At 35.0% G+C, this 22,084-nt stretch overlaps 1 protein-coding gene across 1 annotated transcript in view; it reads left to right on the plus strand.

The window, feature by feature from the left end:
* The window catches only part of VPS50 (VPS50 EARP/GARPII complex subunit), a 117,107-nt gene that overhangs the window by 2,549 nt on the left and 92,474 nt on the right, over positions 1 to 22,084 (plus strand). Inside the window, exons 2-4 of the mRNA XM_015558258.1 lie at positions 5,134 to 5,202; positions 20,126 to 20,248; positions 21,342 to 21,413. Of these exons, the coding sequence (XP_015413744.1) occupies positions 5,134 to 5,202; positions 20,126 to 20,248; positions 21,342 to 21,413 (264 nt within the window). The remainder of the gene's footprint in view (positions 1 to 5,133; positions 5,203 to 20,125; positions 20,249 to 21,341; positions 21,414 to 22,084) is intronic.

Genomic DNA, 22,084 nt, shown 5'->3' on the forward strand with positions numbered 1-22,084 from the left:
GTTCTGAGACATGACCAGATGGAATCTGTTCCTAGCATGGAAAAACAAAACAAAACAAAACAAAACAAAAAAATAACCTAGAGAACATATATGAAAAGCTACAACTATCCTATATAAAAAGTGAGGTAAAATTAGAATTTTGAAGTCATCCTAATTATGTATGTTTAATGCTTGGGTTCCACATATTTGATCATTATTAATACACAGTTCATGAACCTATGAGGTATAAAGAAGTAGGATGCTACCTAGAGTTACACTGGGGATTTTACTTAGTACTGTTCATTTGGATTAAATAGATTAATATTACAAATAAATATACATAAAGCTGTCTCTTTTTTTGTGAAGCTACAGAACATGATAGTAACATTGTTAAGGGGAAGAGATGTGAAATTAAGATCTATGAAACTTGGGCTTTTGGGCATTTCAGCTCTCCCAGGATCTTGGTGTGGAACGGAGTGGGAAAGCCGGCTTTTTAAAAATCTCTTTATTTAGACAAGATCTGCTGTTCAGCTTTCTCCATTAAGCTGGCCTCTGTTCAGTTCATTCAACAAATGTTTATTGAGCGCTGCGTGCCAGGCACTGTTCTGAGTTTGGAGGATGCAGCAGTGAGCAAAACAGACAAAGGCTGACATGGTGATCACTGCTCTGGAGAGAAAGAAGACAGGAGTCCTGGGCGTGGTTGGCAATTTGGTCCATTTATGATGTTAGAAAGGGTGTTATGGAAGGCCTCCCTGAGAAGGTCACATTTGAGCCAAAACCTGAAGGATGTGAGGAAGCAAACCATGTCTGGGAAGGAGCGTTCCAGGAGGAAGGAATGCAGAGGCCCTGAGGCAGGAACAGCCAGAGGCTAGTGTGGGCGGAGTTAAGAGAGAGAGGAGAAAAGTAGCATGAATGATGTCAGAGAACGGAGAGCAGGAATCCAGTTCGCATAGAACCTCATCCTGACCTTGTCTCCTCCTTCATTTCTCCTCACTCATAACTTCTATTCTGATTGAAATAGCAAGCAGAGGAGGGTTGTAATTTTACATATACTTCAGAGAGATCTTTCTGGCCTATGTTTTAAGAATACAGGCCTCATTTTATTACACTTGGCTTTATGGCACAGATGTTGTGTTTTTTTTTTTATAAATTGAAGGCAAGACCCTTCACCAGCAAAAAAGATTGCGACTCACTTTATTGTGATTCTCACTTTATTGTGGTGGTCTAAGATATGAATATAGATTGAAAGCGACAAAAGAGCAAAAAACGGGGAGACCAATAAGTATGCTATTGCAGTAATCCATCAGAGAGGGTGTGAGCCTTAACTAGGTGCTAGAGGTGGAAGTGTTGAGAAAAGGTTGGATTGTGGATATGTTGTAAATGTAGAGTTGATAGGATTTCTTGGCAGATTGGGTTTGTGAGAGAGAGAGAAACATCAAGGTTGACTCCAAATGGTTTGGTCCCAGCAATTAGAAGAATGGAATTGACATTTAATGAGATGGATGAGGCTGATGAAGGAGAAGATTGAGGGAAGGGAAAATTGAGACTCATTCATTTGAAAGCCTCTTAGGTATTTCAGTGGAGAATTAAAATGCAGCATAGATAACACCTGCCTCAGTTGGCTGAAAGAGTCTGAATTTCTGAGGAGAAATCAGGGTATTGATGAAAGCTTGGGCGTTATGAGCATATGGAGGGTATATAAACTGGCCCAAATCACCAACAGAGTGAGTGTAGATATAAAACAAGAGTCCACAGGTGGAGCTTTTGAGAATTTAGTGTTATAAGGTCAGGCGGAAAAGATAGATCAGATTGCAAAGGAGCAGCCAGTGAGGTAAGAAGTTTGCAGCATCCCAGTGAGCACCTGTCCATAACTGATAAATATTTGTTGGATGAATATTGGATAAAGAGTGAGTCCTGGACGCCAAGTGAAGAATTTAAAAGAGGAGGGAGTGATCAGCTGGATTATAAATGTTGCAGATGGGCCACTTAAAGGAAAATGAGAATCAGCCTTTAGACTGGGCAGCGTGGAGGTCATCGGTAACGGGACAACATCACTTTTTGTGAAGTGGTGGGAAAGCAGAGGCAGGTGTTATCTGTGCTGCACTCTGTATAAACTTAAATTGGGGAAATTTATCAAAACAAAAACCAAATATGAAAGAAAATCAAATAAGAGTTAATGACTGTGGTGAAAGTTTCAATTTAATAAAGGCAGAGTATTACAGTTATAATCATCACTTCCTGCTTCAGAGAGTTGAAGATAAAATACAAATGATGACTTTATATCTGTTAATAGAAACTTATAAAATTGCAAATTAAAGGGTTCAAGATCTATAATCCTAAAGTACAGTGAGAGTGAGATGTTGTGCTTTGAATAATTTTTTTTCTGTTTTGATAAGATAAAAGTATTTCTATCTGATGACAATAATATTTAGAATAATGGTTAACAATTTACTGAATGCTTGCCATGTACCAGACACTGTCTTTGGCCTTTCACATATAGCGTCTCCTTTACTACTTTTAACATACAAGTTATTGTCACCAACATTAGAATAAAAAACAGGTAGGTTATGTAAGTTATTCAAGGCCACAGATCCCATCCCCTGAGTCACTGCACTCCCCTGCATTGCAATATGTGCATAGGGTTGACAGCTTTTATTATTTTTATTTTGTACATTTGGTGGAAAGTTGCCATGGATTAGTGGCAAATTATTGTGTGTGCTGACTAATTTGGAAGTAAGGCCTTTTAAAAAATACTGGTTTAAGTCACTTGTTTATATTTTAGGCACTGGTTTCTTTACTGAGTAGCTCTGGGCAAAGAGAAAATGTGACATGTTCCCGCGAGGATTTCTGTTAGATTGGTTAGACAAATCTGTTCTTTTAAAAATGTTAGTGTAAAAGGCATGACAATTATATTTTTTAAAAATATATTTTAAGGGTAATTGTGATTTTGAATCAAATTAGGAAGTTTTATTTTCATACATGTGCATGTATATAGGCTATGTATATATGTGCATGTATGTAATAATATATGTGTGTGTGTGTGTGTGTGTGTGTATATTTAGTTCAATAGCCCAACCTTTCCTTCTCTAATACTTTTTTTTTTGGTAAGAGAACATTTATTTGGTAAATCACAGAGGTAGAAGAAGTAATTCCTACAAGAAATGGGCTTAAGAAAGGAGTTATGGAGGTAAAGGAAGGGCCTTTGGAGCTTGGAAGTGAGGAAGCTCATGGTACAGTACCTGGGGCAGGGAGGGCTTGCCTCTCAGTCCTAAGGGTTTTAAGGTGGGGCCTTGCTCTCATGATGACTATTGGTGAGAAATTGGGACAAGGAGAGCAAACAAACACATAGAAGTAGTTACCTGATATTTATTTCCTCTCTCATTTTAAGGCAGTAAATTGTAGTATGCTTCTAGTTCAGCAAAGTTCCCTGGAAACTTCATTTTAAAGTCAACTGCATGTTCCCATGGAAACAATGTTCTAATTAGTTGGTGAGTAGAGTCTGACCAAGGACTTTTGCTGAATAATTTACTCGGGTGTTTACTCTGTTCCTGGAACTTTGCTAGCCACAGGGCTATAGAGGCAAATAACACTTGGTGTCTCCCTTCTCTTGGGACTCCAGTCTGGGAGAGAAAGAGATGTATTTAATATTCACTACTTTGGCAGAAATGTTGTATTGAGAAATGTCTAGTGGGGTTTCTAAAGTATTAGTGATTCTATGAATCACCTGGGTTGCTTGTTAAAGTACAGTGCCTGGTGCTAAGTCAGAAATACCTATTCATTAGATCTGTGGTAGGGCCAGTACTCTTTTTTTTTTTTTTTTAATTTCCTGGATGGTGTTGATGGAAGTGATCCACGGATAATACCCAGAAATAGTGTGTTCTTTAAAGCGTAGGGAGTTAGGAAGACTGCATAGAGGAGTTAATTCTGAAAGAGGGTATTGGTTTCTTTAGTTTCATCAGAAAGTGGAGTGTGTGTGTGTGTGTGTGTGTGTGTGTGTGTGTGTGTGTGTTTGGGAAAGGATCTCCCAGACGAGGACAGATAGCACATGAAAAGGAGAGAGAGAAAGAAAGGGAGGGGAGGGGAGGAGAGGAGAGGAGAGGGGAGGAGAAGAGAGGGGAGGAGAGGGGAGGAGAGGAAAAGAAAAAAGAGAGAAGGCTACCTGGAGTATTCTGGGGGTAATGGAAGACTTGGGGGTGAGGCAGACCATCTTGTCATAAAAATTGTATATGACTGGTAGTATTTTACAATACAGGACATATAAAACACCTCTAATATTTAAAAATAAGCAAGTTCTGCTCTAAGTCTCAAATAGTCAACCTAAATGTACCCTATATTTTGATTACTAAGGACATCAAAGGGCCAATATAAGACACCTAAAGGACAAAAACTAGGCTGTAGTATAAATCTCTCCTCAAATTCATGTACCAGCATAATTTGCTTGCAGACTAACTTTCTGGACTTTAGGTATCTGCTTTGAATAGCCTATTCTTAAAAAGAGATTTTTAAAGAAAATTGAAATTGCTAACGTCTTTCCATCTTGATCATTTTTCCTGGCACAAATGAGACTTTCAGAATACCTCAGTTGATGGGAATACGGAAAGTACCAGATTCCAAAGAGGTAAAAAATTGTAGAAAGCAGTGAGACAGGCGAGTTAAGTCTCAATTATGCAATACAAATTGGATGCATCGGTGAGAAATAGGTGAATTCAAGGGGTTACTTAAATATTAATTAAGCAGTTAGTATTATTTTAAAATCTTTTATTTGCTCATTTGGTTGACATATTAAACTTGTGGATTTTTGACCATTTTACCAGGTTACTTTGGTAATAATTAATAGATAAGTGCTTTTAGAGAATTCTTTTTGTCACTCAGTGCTTTTTGTTGTTATTTTGAAATCATGGTAAATTATATGTCAACCATTAGTTTTGAGGTGCCTTGTGATACTATTATTTCAAACTACCAAGAGTACATCTTTACTTGACTTAATAATAGTACTATATGTATTAAACGGCGTGTTTTTAGAACATCTGTTCTATATATTTCAAAGCAAGAAAATTTCTATTTTTAAGGTGGTGATTTCTATTTTAAAAGGTATAATCTTTCAAATTATATTCTGCTGCACAATACAGATTCTTCTCATCTTATTTTTTTAAGGGTCTGAAAAGCCCTCCAGAGAGCCTCAGTGATCTTGGTGCCATTGAGAGTCTCCGCGTCCCTGGAAAGGTATCGATCTACATGTGTGAGCATGACGTTTTGCTTCCTTAAGCGAATATTATGGTCTTTGGGTAATAATTGATTCACAGATGCTTTTCCTTCCCACAGTCAGATGATGGTTATAGTGAACTAGGTACATTCTATAGTACAGGAGCCTTGGGGCTCGTTTTTGCTTCCGTTACTCATTGGGATGAAGTATAATTCATTATAGTTAAGCAGCAAATGCGGAGTTGACAAATTTAGATTTCACTATTATATTAAATTCTTAGCCTGAAAGCAGTTATGTGTGTGTGTGTGTCTAAGTGTGGAGATATCTATCTATCTATCTATCTATCATCTATCTTATTGATTTATCTGCTGTAATTTGGAGAAATAAAATGAAATAATATACATCTGTGCTGTAACACTCTGAGCCAAAAATCATAGTTAATTATGTTTTTGTTACGGAGGAGAGAGTTTTGAATAAGTAACTAAAGCATAACTTATACCAAAGTACAGATATCTTAGAATTTAGTCCCCTGATACTCATGTGAGCTGCTCAATTTATAAGTTCTGTAGGTGTTTTTGAAGGCTCGCTGACTTCCCCTCAGGAGATTTATTAACCATTGTGAAGTAAATAAATCCCTGTGGGTTCTCTCTGGGTCCTTGCCACTTGGAGCTGCCTCCTTGAATAGCAGCACCATCACAGATCAAAGCTTGTTCTTCTGAATGTACGCTCTTGTGATTTTCAATTTGTGGATCATACGTATTTGAAACGATGGTTTGTTTCCTGTGGCTGGCATTGGCAGTCAGAAGGCCTCTTGTCACACCTCAGTGTCAGCTGTTTACGGGGATAATCCCCCATCTCTTGATTCACTTTACCTCCCAAAGTGAATTTTGTATTTACTGCTTAGTCTTTATTTTAGGTCTGACCCAAACTAACTCTCCAAATATAATAACATTCTAGCCAACCTTTTTCCATTAAATGGCTCAGACAAAAACCTTCAAGAGGCATTTTGAATAGTTTTTTGTAATGTGGCAACATTGGGAACTAAGAGATAAACTGTAAATCCTAATAGACAAATAATTCTCTTTATTTCTTTGACCTAAGAAATAAAGATTATCATGCATTATGAACATACTTTGAATTAGATTGCCTTAGATATTTCATAATTAATGCAAAATTGATAACTGAGCCTCTTTTTTTTTTTAAAGCACATAACTGTATTGCCTAAGAACTTTCTGTTGTCTTTAAAACATGAGCCATGATATTCTTCCAGTAATGATAGGAAGTGAATTTATGATGCTCTTACTACACGGCCTTCTTACTGCGTTCCCACCCTTAGCCCCCTCAGTGACCAGTGGTGTGTACTTTTCAGATGACTGGCGCTGGGTAGAGAGACAAGTCTGGGATCACAAGGTCAACAACTGTAAAGGCTGGGAATTGGTCTCATTGACACATACTAAGAAGCTAAGTTAGTTAAATTGTAAAAGTTAATAGTAAAATCAGTATTAATGCTCTAAGCTTACGTTTGGCCTTACACTAAGAAAGCCTGTTTGTTCTCCTGAAACATCACAAGTGCTGCAGGGTGAGCCGACTGCTGCCTTCTACTCTGGGTAGTTTTGAGAACGTCAGAGTTATTGAGTGGCAGAGCTCTAGTTAGTAGACTAAGTTTGATATAGGTGCAGTTGGCAGTCAGTTTTGAAATTAAAAGTTAAGAGGACTTATGTTCAGAAATTTCCTACACAGCATAGTGTGGGCTAGGGGAAATTTTCCCCTTTTCTTTCTCAGTTCTTCTGGCAGGTCTAATCCAGTTGACATGGGACAGATTAACAGGAGGAAACAATAACATTTATTAAGTTATTGGATATCTTAAAAATATGGGACTAGAGGACACATGGGGCAGTTGGAGCTTACATGACATCTTGAGCTAAGGAGAAAGGGGGAGTAGTGGTTGGGACATCAAAGGGCAGGAAGGTAATTCACGTTGGGATAGCAAAGCAAATGTTTGGTAAACAAATGTTTGCTGGGCCACGTTTAACAATGGGACACAGGACTGCGGTCAAATGGATCTTGCTAGGTTCCTCCCTGTATATTACACTTTGTTCATATTAAACTCAGTTATCTGTAATGATAGCTCCCTTCCTTAAGCAGGTCCTCTATTTACATTCTTTTGAGCAGTTAGGGGAAGGTCAAAGTGTCTTTCTGACTCTCATTTTCTTAAAAGTAACAAACTTAATCAGTATCCCAAAAAGGCATGTTTTAGGGTGGCAAACTCTGCTCCTCTCAATAGCTTGGTATAACTTGAATGTTGAGTATTTTTCATAACTTAGATGTTACCTTATAAGTAGGAGACTATATATATATATAAAATTTTTAATGAATCCCCTAAATTTATTTATCTTCTGGACTCTGTTTCTATACGTTTTGCTTTTTTAGATTCCACACATAGGTGATATGATACAGTATTCGTCTTTCTCTGACTTATTTCAATTAGCATAATGCATTCTCCATCCATGTGGCAAATGGCAGGATTTCTTTCTTTCTCATGGCTGAATTTTACTATTTCTCTCTCTCTCTCTCTCTCTCTCTTTCTCTCTCTCTCTCTCTCTCTCTCTCTCTCTCTCTCTCTGTGTGTGTGTGTGTGCATATTTTAATCCATTCATCCATTGACTTAAACTTAGGTTATTTCCCTATCTTGGCTATTGTGAATAATGCTGCAGTGAAAATGGGACTGCAGGTATCTCTTCAAGATCCTGTTTTTATTTATTTTTTATTGGATACCCAGAAATGGCATTGCTGGCTAATACGGTATTCCATTTTTAATATTTTGGTGAACCTCTATACTGTTTTCCATGGTGGCTGCACCAGTTTATAATCCCACCAACAGTGTACAGGGTTCCCTTTTCTTCACACCCGGCCAACATTTATCTCTTGTCTGTTTTATAATAGCCATTCTAACAAGTGTTAAGTGCTGTTTGTTTGTGGTTTTGATTTGCATTTCCCTGATGATTAGTGATGATATACATGTTAAAAAATTTATTTTTATATAATTTCTTTAAAATTAATGTTCTGGTTCTTGATGATCTGAACTTTATTGGCTTAAAAAGATCTTTAAAGTTTCAAATTATTAAAAGCACTGCAACAAAATATAAAATATTAATTTGAAATGACTATTTTAAAATAAAATTTTTATTTAATAAAACATTAATATGTAGTGTGAACAGAGAACATGGTAATCAGAAAAAGCACCAAAAAGAAAGTCACCAGTGTTAAGTCAAGGTTAACATCGCCTTCTGGTGTTTCCCCTGTGCATATTCAGTAAATTAGTTGAGCATTTACTATGCGCTCTATTCCCTAGGGACTGGCAATAGCAAGCAGTCTTTTCCAGAAAAACAAAAGTCTTATGTTGTCAGAGAGCTTACTTAGGTTCAAGTAGAGGGAAAAGAGTAAACACAGAGATTGCAAATTGTGACAAATTCTATGAAGAAAATAGGGTGATGAGATAAATTTCTTGAAGCTGGGGGTTATTTTGCATGAAGTAGTCAGGGTAGGAAGAACCCTCTTTTTTTTGTTTAAAAAATGGTATTATACAATATTTTGGAGCTTGGGTTTTAAACAATAAAATGTATTGCAAAAAAAATGCTTACATTATATTATAGTAGTATATATAGGTTTAAAACGCAAGCTACCCAGTAGTGAAGCTTAGGTAGATTTTTTTTTAACTTAATAATTTAAACCTGTTATAATGGCTGTTAACAAAAACACAGGGAATAACAAGTGTTGGTGAGGCTGTGGAGAACAGGAAACCTTGTGCACTGTTGGTTAGAATGTAACTTGGTGCAGCCACTGTTAAAAAAACATTATGGTGGCCGAAACCGGTTTGGCTCAGTGGATAGAGCATCGGCCTGCGGACTGAGAGGTCCCGGGTTCGATTCCGGTCAGGGGCATGTACCTTGGTTGCGGGTACATCCCCAGTGGGGAGTGTGCAGGAGGCAGCTGGTCGATGTTTCTCTCTCATGGATGTTTCTAACTCTCTATCTCTCTCTTTTCCTCTCTGTAAAAATTCAATAAAATATATTTAAAAAAAAAACATATGGTGGTTCCTCAAAAAATTAAAAAGAGGACTACCATATGATCCAGCAATTCCACTTCTAGGTATTTATCTGAAGGAAATGAAAACACTACATTCCCACGTTCATTGTAGTACTTTATAGTAGGCAAGATATGGAAACAATATAAGTATCCATTGTTGGATGAGCAGATTAAAAATATACACAATGGAACATTATTCAGCCATAAAAATGAATGAAATTTTGCCATTGGGACAACATGGCTAGGCCTCGAAGGCATTGTGCTAAGTGAAATAAGTCATACAAAGAAAGACAAATACTCTATGATCTCACTTCTTTGTGGAATATAACAGTAACAACACACACACACACACACACACACACACAAGCTCATATATAAAGAGACAGATTGGTGGTTTGCAGAGGTGGAGAACAGAAGGTGGGCAAAATGGGATACAGGGGAGGGGAGTCAAAAGGTATAAACTCCCAGCTATAAAATAAATAAGTTAAGGGGATGTAATGTATAGCATGGTACCTATAGTACAGCAAGAAAAAAATTCTGTAACTATGTATGGTGATGGATGTTAACTAGACTCATTGTGATGATCATTTCATAGTATTTACAAATATCAAGTTATTATGTTATATATCTGAAAGGAATATAATGTATTATCAGTAATACTTCAATAAGAAAATAGAACATTATCTTAGCTTGAGTTTCCCTGATATTCTAGTGCAAGAAGTAACAAGAAAAACAGTTTATGTTTTTTAAGTAGTCAATGTATAAATACTTATATAGAGAAACTTTTAATTTTTAAATAATGTATTGATTATTTTGAGAGAGAGAGAGAGAGATATCGATTTATTGTTCTACTTATTTATGCATTAATGTATGTACCCTGGTTAGGGATCAAACCTGCAACCTTGAAATATCGGATTCATGCTCTAACCGACTGAGCTATATGGCCAGGGCTAGAGAAACTTTTAAACATTAACTTCAATTAATAGCTCAACCTTACTCAAGTATAGGTAGAACATAAAAAAGGCATTCTTGGTCTTTAGGAATAAATCCATTTCTATTTCCTTTTCTTGTCATAATGTCTTTCTAAGTTGTAACAAGGAATTTTGATTTTCGTGGGGTTTTCCAGAAAGAAAGAGTTTAGCTTGGGTTGTATTACATTGAAGTTTCTAGTATAAAGGATAAGTAGGAGGTAGATATTCGGATGGATCATATGAAATGGCTGTTTAGGTTTAAAATGGTCTAATTGGCAAATTTCCTATGGTTGAACTCACTGGAAAAAGGAAGCTAGAAGGAAAACTGAAGAAAGGCATTAGGTGTGCTTGGTAATCCAGAAAGTACGATTGATTTTTTTTTTTTGAGAACTATATAAATTCTAAGTGGGGAGAAACCTTAGAAATCGTGAGGTACAGTTTCTGCAGTTTGTAGACACAATGACACTCTATCCCATTTAAAGAGGAGATGTGAGTCAAATAATGCATATACTGGAAATTTGGAACTTTGGTGGAGAGAATAATATAAAAAGTTAAAAAAAATTAGGATTGCTTACAGAAGTTGCTCTAGGAAAGGAAACTTTATGACAGACTTCAAAAATTGTAGCTTAAATAGTTCAGAGCCAGTGGTGTCCAAATTGCTGCACATTAGAATTAGCAGCACGTAGGCCGCTCCCCTTTCCAGTTAATTCAGGGTCTGGGGTGGAGCCAGGTGCCCCATTCCAGTTAGTTCACAGTCTGGGTGGAGCTGGGCGTCAGGAATGTTTAAGGATCCCTGGTGATTCAGATGTGGAGCTAAGTTTAGGAACCATTGACTAAAGAATTAATAATGAGAATGGACTAAGGGGAAGTATTCTAAAAAAAATGAAGTTATTTCAAATTAATGGGATTTTCATGCAATAGTAAGCGTATAAGAAATTAATTTATACAGTATTTACTGACTAAATTTGTCAATCATTTAAAGAAATTTATATTTTTTGAATTATGTGAAAGGTTTCTATTTATTTGGTTATAATAATTATGAACAAATTTATTAGAATATATAATAATCATAATAGCTACATGGTTAGCAGTTATAGAATTTATTAGGATTATATTTGAGAGTATTACTTGTTAAATACTGATTAAAAAATAAAATATCACTATTCAGAACTTTTTAAATCTACATCTAAACTTTAAATACCGTATTTGCCGGCATATAAGACGATTTTTTGGCCCTGAAAAATATGCCTCCAAGTGGGGGGTCGTCTTATACGCCAGGTACACTTCAGATAGACTGCCCATAGTGCTTGCCCCGTGCCATAGTGGCCTCCCGATGCCCGCCCACTTCAGTGTTTTCTTTAGTGAATTACCGGTATGTTTACCGGTAATAAACTTGCACTGTTTTATGTATATGTTTGATTACATACAGCCTTGTGACAGTTTTCCTGCATGTCATAAGCATTTGAATATAAATTAAAATGTTAAAATCAAATCTGATATTGTTTTACCTTTTATTTGGTGTGTGGAAGGTGTGCGGAAGAGGGGGTAGTCTTATACGGCGAGTATATAACAAACTCTGTATTTTGAGTGGAAATGTTAGGGGGTCGTCTTATACGCCCAGTCGTCTTATACGCCGGCAAATACGGTACTTTCCATATCACTTCCATAATGGTTACATATCATCAATGTGAAAAAGAATACTAATATTAACATTATTTTATGCATTTTTACTGAAATATTTCTTTCTAATATCCTTTAAAGATAAAGTTTGTTTAAGGCCTTGATTTCACTAACTTATAAATACAAATAGGACTGAAGCTATGTTTACTATTAACTATGTCTTTGATTTTTTTCATTTAAGAAAAATATAAGGCAAGGGGACAAAAGAAATATCTGTTGTAGTTAAAACTTGAAATATATTTGTCTAAATAAAATAAAGTGTTTTTGTTTGTATGCTTAATCCATCCCACAACTATTTATTTAATACCTGCCTACTCTGTAGTGTTTCTATTTTTTAGCATTCTGGGAGTTCGGGCAGAATGTGTTTCCTAGCATTTAAAATACTTCTGTGAAGTAAGATAAATGGATTTGCCTTCTTAGTATCTATGAAAAAGAGCCCTAAAATCACACACTAATTATAATTACAGAGCTTTGTTTTCAGTACTTTACCATGAATAAGAAAAGTGTGCTGAATTAAGAGCCAAGAGAGCTGGATTCAAATAGTGAGTTAAACATTCAACTTATTAAAGGGAAGTTATTTTAATTGCTTTCTGATTCAGTGTCCTCATCTGTGAAAAGATGTGATTAGGCTAGATGATTTTCAAGAGCTTTTTTAGCTCTGATATTTTCTATTTTCTATATTGTAATATTTGTATGAGATATATAAAAATACATATTCAAAAGAATGCACTGAGCAATTTTTTGGAAGATGAGTATATTGGTATCTGTAATAGACAAGATAAGTATTGAAGTCTATGACTAGGGGACTTTTTTAGCTTTAGTGATTGGGATAGAAACTTTTAATTTAGGATTACATATCATTTAAAACAGGTATCTTGCAGGTGGTACCGAGGGACTCTAACCATGCCTCTGCAAAATCATTTAGAGTTTTTCTTAGGCACTCATGGCTAACAATACTTAGCTGTGTTGTTTTAAACCACTAATGAGATTAGGCTCCTCTGGCTTTCAGAAGCTTCGATATTTTAACCCTTCTTTTATAGCAAATCATAAAAGATCATTCACAATGCATTTGGCAATCATTTATTGAGCCACGGTCTGTAAGTTTTGAAGATGCAAAGAGGTATAAGACTGTTCCTACTTCAGTCTGTGTGGGAGAAACAAGCAAAAATAGGTAATTGCTGAATAGTGGACAGTTAAGGTCTGTATTAGAATATGCACAGTGGGAGCACAGGCAGGAGAGGATTTGAGTAGGTAGAAGTTAATGCCGGATCTGCTAGAGTTGGCAATGAATTTATTTTAGAAGGATAACTAGTGTTTAGGTGAATTTTTTAGTGGAAATCCTGGACACTAGGGTACTGATTAAAAAGAAGGTTTAGAAAAAGAGAAGCATTAAATTTGAGAGATTTAAAAAGCAGAATTTAGGAGTGAGGACTTTATTGGATGTGGAATGTGAAGGAATTGGAAGCACTGAGGTTTTCGGACACAGATTGAAGCTGCTGTGATGTCTTTTCTCAGAATAGAGAGCAATTCTTGTTTTAAGAAAAATATATTTTTATTGATTTCAGAGAGGAAGGGAGAGGGAGAAAGACATAGAAACAAAAATGATGAGAGATTCATCCATCAATCGGTGGCCGCTCACACACCTCCCTGCCGGGGATCTAGTCTGCAACCCAGGCATGTGCCCTGAAGGGGAATTGAACCGTGACCTCCTGGTTCATAGGTTGACGCTCACCCACTAAGGCATAAAGCCAGGCTGATAGTAATTCTTCTTTTAGAGAGGCTCTGAAAAGATGTTTGAAATCTGAATGAAAACAAAATTAAGAGTTGTACAGTGGATTTTTCTCTCAATTTGTAATGTGTCTTTTCTTCAGTATTAATTCCAGATAGACAGGCATGTGGCAAATAGCTTGATGTTGTTCACAGAAGCTGAGAAATTTAAATATCGCTTAAAAATATTGCTGTCTCTAAATCTATTGTCTTTAATATTTTTCTTTCCATATGAATAAATTTAGGAAATACTTGTTAAAATATAATTATTGAATTAGAGAAGTAAATAAAAATATTTGGCAGAGTATCAAATATGAAAGTTTTGCTTTCTAATTTTCTGTGCATGTTAATAACTCAGTACAGTTCTATGAATAAAATCAATTTTATTTCATGATCTATATCAATATCTTTTGAAGACATTTTAAAAAATATCTCTAAAAACAAATTTGTGTATATTTAGAATGCCATTATTGCATAGAAAGTGATTAAAATACATTATTTTTATCAGTTGTGTATTGTATAAAGTAGGATTAAAAGAATGCCGCTTATTTTTATAACCTTTTATAACAAACTAAGTCATTTTGCTGAAACCTCCTTTCAAATTGTAACCTCAGTAGTCTTCCACTAGAGGGCACTGAAAGACTGAAGAAAAACGGGCTAGGCTTTAAAAGCTATGTTTTATTTAAAACACACAAATACAAACTGATGAACCGCTGCCTTGATGGATTATTATTGTCGTTCTAGTGGGATTTTAAGAAAATATGCCATTTCCCCACATAATCAGACATCTGGCAATTCATTACAAATTTATATGATATATGTATGGTTGTAGGGTATCTGTGATCTTGAATCCTATTTCATTTGGAAACGGAAAAGCCATTTTTGTTCAGCGAGTGATGATTTTTATAATGCTGATTGAATATTAAAAATTTATGCATGTGTTCTTCCTTTTAGATTGTGATAGCTAAACTATTCTTTTGCTCTCAATTAGAGCTCTCATGTGATATTAACTCTGATGAGACTATGATTTCCATTTTTAGAATTGATTATAGCAGAATAACTTTCTTATGGTTGACTGATGAACAGTACAAACAGTTAAAAAATAGCCTTTGATAAGCTATATCTTGGGAAACCCAGATTCATACTATTCAAGTGTAAAAGTTCTCCCTTTTCTCCCGACACCCTCCCTGCAGTGTGTCCTGCCGTTCAGGTATGTGATGTGGACTGTGGTCTAACAAGCCAAGTGCAGAAACTGAAGTTGGTTTGCACTTCATATTCCACTTGACAATTTTTCTGTGGGGTTTTGAGACCTCACCTGTGAAATGAAGATTTTGTATTCATCTTTCAGTTTGAATAAAAACCTGCTGCGGAGGACTATAAGCTTCCAGGCTGTTCTGTGGGCTTAAACATTAGGCTAAATTGTTTTTCAAAATTAAAGAGAGTATTTTATTTAATAAGGTAAGGAGAACTATTAAGTTGCTTATAACTTTTTACACATATGAAAGCGAATAGAATTGAAAGTCCTGAACTTGGGTTTGAATTTCTAATTAATGTGGTATTTTGTATAATTTGAAAGTAGTGGTTAAATGCAAAATTTATAATCTTTTCTTTTTCCCTCCTAAACTTGAATATGGTCCCTTAAGAGATGAATCCTTAAGTGAGAAATTGCTTTGTAAATTTATAGCCTACTTCCTTAGAAACCATAAATACATTGGAAATGTTTTATAATACCTTACACTTGAGGGCTCCACTTGTTTTGTAGACTTGAATCCTCTTATAAAACCTTTTGTTGTTATGTTGAGAGGAATAATGGCTTGGCTAAAATGTTGACTTAAATTTCTGATTGTTTTTCTTTATTTTTCATAGAATTATATTTATGATGTGTATTTTTTATATGTATGTTCATGTAGCTTTATCTCAAAGATGATATAAATAGAAAAATAGGCTAGGTAATATTATATGCGACCTTATAGTGTATTGTAACTGCTAGAAGAGAGACTCTAAAATATCGAATAACTTCTTTGTTGTCTACCACTTTCCTAAGATAATCCTGCTTAGTTTATTATGCTAAGAAAATACTGAATATGTATGCTTTTTTGATATAGCACTTGGCACAGTGATATATGTGTTGAATATATTTGATTTCTAGTAAGGGAAAAATATGGTTCTAATATATATTAAAATATATTTAATTTTTTTAAAGTCTTAATTGTTGCATTTTATTGCCTCTTGGTATACATGCACATTCCCCCCGGGGCATTTTTCTACCCTGTGGAAGCCACCTTCTGTTGCTTAACTTGTTGTATGCTTTATACTACACTCATTTTACATGTGCTTTGCTTTATATTTATCATCTTATCCCCAGAATTTCTCAAATTTGAAATTTTACCTCTTCTCACTTTCTCTAAACGCCAGCCTTGCATCAGATATGAACTCACTCTTCCTGGATGCCCTTTGTTTCCTCTCTATCTCCTTTCTGTTCTGTTCTGCATCGTTATTGTTATTCATCTCCCTCCTCTTGCTTTCCTTACTTCTGCCTTGCATCGTTATTGTTTATTCATCTTCATCCTATTACTTTAGCAACTATTTGAGAGGAAAGCTGTCTTTGTGTATGACCTAGTGTTGAGGATTTTTACATTGTGGGAATTTTTTAAAAAGTTAAATTGAAATATATGACTTGAGTGGGAAAGGTATAGACCTTTGAAAGTAGTTAGATTATTTCCTCCTGATTGTATGTGAAAGAGATTTTATTTTATTTTTCCAGAGAAAACTTTTGTTTTTAGTCCTTTACAATTTAGTTTATTACTTTAATTATCGTTTTACTTCAGCTTTAATTCTGGAATGACAATGATGTACTTTTTCCTTATTTTAGGTGTAGTTGATTACCATTGCAGGCAAGCTGTGGCGTAGTTGATGGTCTGTAGTTATTGACAAATTATTTTTGAATTTCAAGTTTTTCAGAACCTTTCTACCACTATTGATGATAATATGGATTTTTTAGTTACTATATGTGACATAAAATTTACTATAAAAAATAAAGTCCTTTTAAATTTTTAGAAATAGTACCTACCTTAAATATCTAATATTACTGTACCTTTAAAAAGTGTTGTATTTTAATATGGTATAAGGAGTTTCATTTGTTCTGTTCTCCTGATTTTGCCTTTTAATTTTTTTTTGTAGGAAATCTTTTGTTTATTTTATTTGCATAAAACTTTACCTCATATATATTGGCTTGCAAATTTGGTTTTGATTTAGGTGAAGAATTAGGCTTTTTGGTATATCTCCAATCCTAGGAAACCAGTTACATAATGGCAAAATTATTGAGTAATTGTGGTAAGAATATGCAATCTAGATGCTTTGTTTTTTTCCTAATTTACATGCATAAAATATCCCTAAAATCATTTAACATTTATTGTTATTTCTAGTTTAGAAGACATAAATCTTTCATGCAGAGTTTGTGGGAAAATTTGCCTATCAAAACAAGAATACGTTGTTTTTCCTTCTTTTGTTCTTTTATATTTATTTTTAAAAATATAACTTTGCAATTAATTTCAGTTTGTTTGGTGATTGTTATCTACAGTGTGACTTGGCGCTGCAGGGCGTAGTGATGGAGTAGCAAGGAGAAATCTCAGTTCTCAAGTGTGTAATCCAATTGAGCAGGCAGAACTAAGGGCGAGGAAGCCTTTGGAGACGATTAGGAGAAACAGTCTTATAGCTACAAGTGCAGTGGGATAAAAAGGTGTTCGGGATTCTAAACAGAGTGGAGTTTGAGATTAGATTTATGTTTTCACACAGGAGCCACTCAGCCGTGGGCAAACTCTGGCCCGTTTGAGATGAATAAAACTAAAAAACAAAAAAAAAAAAAAAAAAAAAAGACCGTACCCTTTTATGTAATGATGTTTACTTTGAATTTATATTAGTTCACACAAACACTCCATCCATGCTTTTGTTCCGACCCTCCGGTCCAGTTTAAGAACCCATTGTGGCCCTCGAGTCAAAAAGTTTGCCCACCCCTGCACTAAGTTGTGTGAAAGGAGAGGGTATTTTATAGGAATATAGTGGTGGGCATTTGTTTTTTATTGAATTCTATTTTAGGTGCTGTGTTTCTTTTTCTGTCTTTCTTGGTTTTATCCCTTTTCTTATTCCAAGTTACTTACCGTGGCAAGTGTTACATGTCAGTTCTCTGAAATTATACAAGTTTGCCTGCTCTCTGTGATATAATTGCTCAGTTCTCCAGGAAGAAATGACATTTGACCTTTTATATACATACACCGATTGTACTTTTTTCCCCCAGATTCATCACATTTGTGAAATGTACACTTATGAGATATTTATAAATGAAATAATGGTTTTCCTTTGGCACTTTTATAACTTTGGATATTTGTTTCACTGTCATTTTGAGTGTGTGTGTGTGTGTGTGTGTGTCCTTTGTAGGCGACAAAAACTAGGCATAGAGAAACGAAGTAAATTGTCCAAGGTTATTAGCAGAGTTGCAACTAAAACCCAAATGTCTTTACCTTTAGATCAATCATTTAGATGATATATGGATAACTTTAGCATGTAGTTACATGTCATTGGCATTTATACGTTTAAGGTATAGTGCTCATTCATTGCAGTCTCTTTCAATTTTTAGTTTAGCTTCATACCTAATGTTTTCCAATCTTAGTAATTTTTGTAATCTTCAGCTTTTTTCTGTTTTTTGTTTTTGTTTTTGTTTTGTTTTGTTTTGAGTGGTACCAAGTACATTTATTTGCTACTTGTGCTGTGGAATTCCTAGGGAGGCAACATTACCATATCCTTATTTGGACCTTATTTCTAGCCTTAGCTTGCAGCATTTGAAGCTGGTATTTCAAAATGCCTGTGGACTTTTAGGGAGGGAGATTGCCAGAAATTTTTGATCTCTTTTCCCATTTTCTGTGTCAATGTCATTTTACATTTGTATGCAGGGAGGTTGCCTGTGGGTAGGCTAGCTGAGAACCTTCTGTAAGTGGTGTGGGTTTAACCCAAGTCTGTTCTTCAGCACCACTGTCCAGGGTACTACACAGATTAGTGCGCTGTAGGTAAATCTCCGCCCCCAAATACAGCCCTCACTGATTTCTTACTGTACTCATAGTATCTGATTGCATATTGACTTGGTGATGGCTGTATTGCTGACCCTTTTCTGTTAGTGTATTTTGTAAGTTGAACTTTGGTACTAAAGAGGCATTTTCTTTTTCATGCACTTACTTTGCCTTCTCTTTGAAATTTACTGGAATTTTAAACTTAAACAATTAAATATTCTCTTGATCTTCAGATTTATTGTCTAATATTTTAGCTTAGGTCTATCCAGAGGAGATAATTTTATGTTTAATAGGTTTACACATGTAAAATATCAATCAAAGCCTAAGATATATGTTATAAGGCTTTCTTTTTATTGAAAACTGTGCCCTGCAATAAAATAATCTAGAGTACTTCTACTTGGCAAATAATGTCCTCTAATTGACCATATAATTTTTGTGTATTTACTTAGTGAGAATTCATTAAGAATTTCAAAGTATTATTTTAATGACTATAAAATGATTTAATATACTAGTTTCATTTTGTGTACTTAAATGTATGATCAAATGACTAAATTGTTATATATCTATAATAATGTCTTGATTAATTAGTGTGGTTAAGAGAGGGTATCGGGATTACTGAAATTTCCCAGTTAACTGAGGGTTTATTCAATTAAGCAATGAAATTGCATAGGTAAGGATGCTGACATTAGGGGTAGGATTTGTCTGTCAAACTCTTTTTAGTTACATAAAGTCATAGCAGTTCCACTGTGTATTATTAGGAAGGAGCATTTTATCTGATGTAGAGCACTGGTTTCATAATCATAGAATCATATAATTAGTCTACTATATGTATTAGTAGACTTGAAAGGAAGTCTCATGGATTGCAGAGCTAAACTTGTAGAGCTTTTCTGGAGCCAGTGTTTCTTAGCTGAGTGGTGAGGTTTTTCAGCAGAAGGAAGGATGCCAGCTTCTCAGGGGTCCAGTGCTGAGTGTGACTCAGATGTCACTGAGATGTTGTTCCCTGTTTATCTGTGTGAGGCAGATTTTAGAATGTTGTAAAATGATGAAAATGTGTCTACATGTGGTATGTATGTATGACAGGTACTAGGTGGTTGTTTTTTTTCTTTTCATTAAACGTTTAAGTTCTCAACTGCTAGTTGGCACACAAGGAATTGAAAATCAAATCTGAATTATCAAACTGGCTGTTTTTTCTTCAACAGATGAATAGTTTTTAGTGTTTGGCTATTTTCTTGAACTTTCCTGTTTTCTATCAGTTTGTCTCCTTTGTCAGAATGCTTCCCTGGATTTGTGATTATTAAGAAAGATGATTGTTTATTTCTGTGTAGATAGAACTGTAACAGCTACAAGTACTGTAATTGTGATTTTTTTTTTCCTTAAAGGAGGAATTCCGAGAACTTCGAGAACAGCCTAGTGATCCTCAAGCTGAACAAGAACTAATCAATAGTATTGAACAAATATATTTTTCTACAGACTCATTTGATATTGTTAAATATGAGCTGGAGGTAAAAAATAAAATTCATTAAAACCTGTCTAAAGCCCCTTCCCCTCCCCCCCCCAATAATTACATTTGTGAGATTTTGATGCTTTTTAGGGATGTTATATTTTTTGATACCAGGATTGGTCTGTAATGACCATATTGTGATTCACCGAACTGTCTGCATTGTTTAAAGGTGAAATTATTTTAAAAAATGTAAACTTAAGTGCAGGAGTAGAATATTTGTCCAGGAAACATTTCTGTATTTTTGTTTTTTAACTGTTAACACACAGTATGTTAATATGCTGCCTCTATTTTATTTTATGTTAAATATGTTTAGAAAAGCTCTAGGATTTTTAATCATGGATATATATCTGCATAATTGTGTAGTCATGGTAAGTATCCCTGTGCCATAATGTTTACAACATTGGCATTTTAAATTTATAAGAACTTTCAAAAAAAGCCAGAATAGTAAAATTTGTTTTTAGACAAAACCAAACACAATGTGCATATACATACTTTATATGCAATACATATAAAGGCATTCCCCATCTCATTCTGAGATTTCATCAATCAGTTGACTGAGACTTGGAGTCTAAGTTGGAGTTTCGCACCTACACAATGGTATACATTTTTGGTAGTTTCCCATGGCTGTCCTTCGAAAGCCAATGTATAATCTAGCATGTACTCCAACAGCTGTCGCTGTCACCCTGAGGTGCTTACTTACTACTCATGGCATTTCAGGGGGGAAATACACCTTGAATTCTGTCATAGAGAAGTAGGAATATACCTGTGCCCGTAGCGTGGCGAATTCTCCTGTCACAGATCATGAAAGCAGTGTCTCCTAGCGTAGGAGTCATGGGTCCCAATGGAAATGCCTGTGGGTGGGAGGCAGCTGTAGTGGAGATGGTGGGCTGGGCAAGGAGCACAGAGGTAGGTAACAAAGATGTGTAGGCTTTTGTGTCTGGAGTCTAATAGGGGAAGTAGAGGAGGGGCAGGAGGAATGAACATGATTGAGATGTGACACTGTTTTGTATGCACAGTTCGTAAGTCAGAGGTGTACGGGTAAATGACACCAAACTAAATTTATTTTACGTTTCTCTAATGGATTTGTTTTTCAGAAGCTCCCTCCTGTTCTCAATTTGCAAGAATTAGAGGAGTACAGAGACAAATTGAAACAACAACAAGCTGCAGTGAGTAAAAAACACATTTCTTTGTGACAAAACCGTAAATGAAACACAGCATAAAGGGGTAATGTTTTCAGGTGTTATGGTTTAACTAATATTATAACATACTAAACAAATCATACTTAACATGACTTTTTCCTCAAAAATTTGAGGAAATTTGATACATTTATATTAAAATTTAATGCCTATTTGGAACTGGAAGTTTTTTCTCTGGAATTCTAAATGTGATGAAAGAATTTTGAACTTTTTCCTTTTTTTCTTTTTTCAGATTACTAAGTACCTTTAGGTTCCTTGTCATGCAAAACTACTCACAGTTTTGTTATGGAGTTTTTGTTTGTTTATTTGTTTGTTTTATCTCAGAATAAAAGATTCCCATTTCTTGTTAAAATATGTCCAAAGAGAATACAGGTGTAGGATTCAGAAAAGCTGAATTGTAATCACTTAGCATTGGTAAATAAATCTCTTTTGTTTTTTCTGCGAAGTGATGGGTTAGACCAGCATTTTCTTTAGTGCCATAAAATTCTATAATTCTGCATTTCCCTACGTTAGGCTGAACTACTTTTATAAAATTCAGTCTCTATGTAGTTACTATTATGTTTAAGATTACTCATCTGGAAAATGAGGAAACATGTAACCTATTTCTATAGATTGACGTGAGTGCTAATTGAGATAATGTA

The sequence above is a fragment of the Myotis davidii genome, unplaced genomic scaffold, assembly GCF_000327345.1.
Source record: "Myotis davidii unplaced genomic scaffold, ASM32734v1 scaffold187, whole genome shotgun sequence".
In the NCBI taxonomy this organism is placed as follows: Eukaryota; Metazoa; Chordata; class Mammalia; order Chiroptera; family Vespertilionidae; genus Myotis; species Myotis davidii.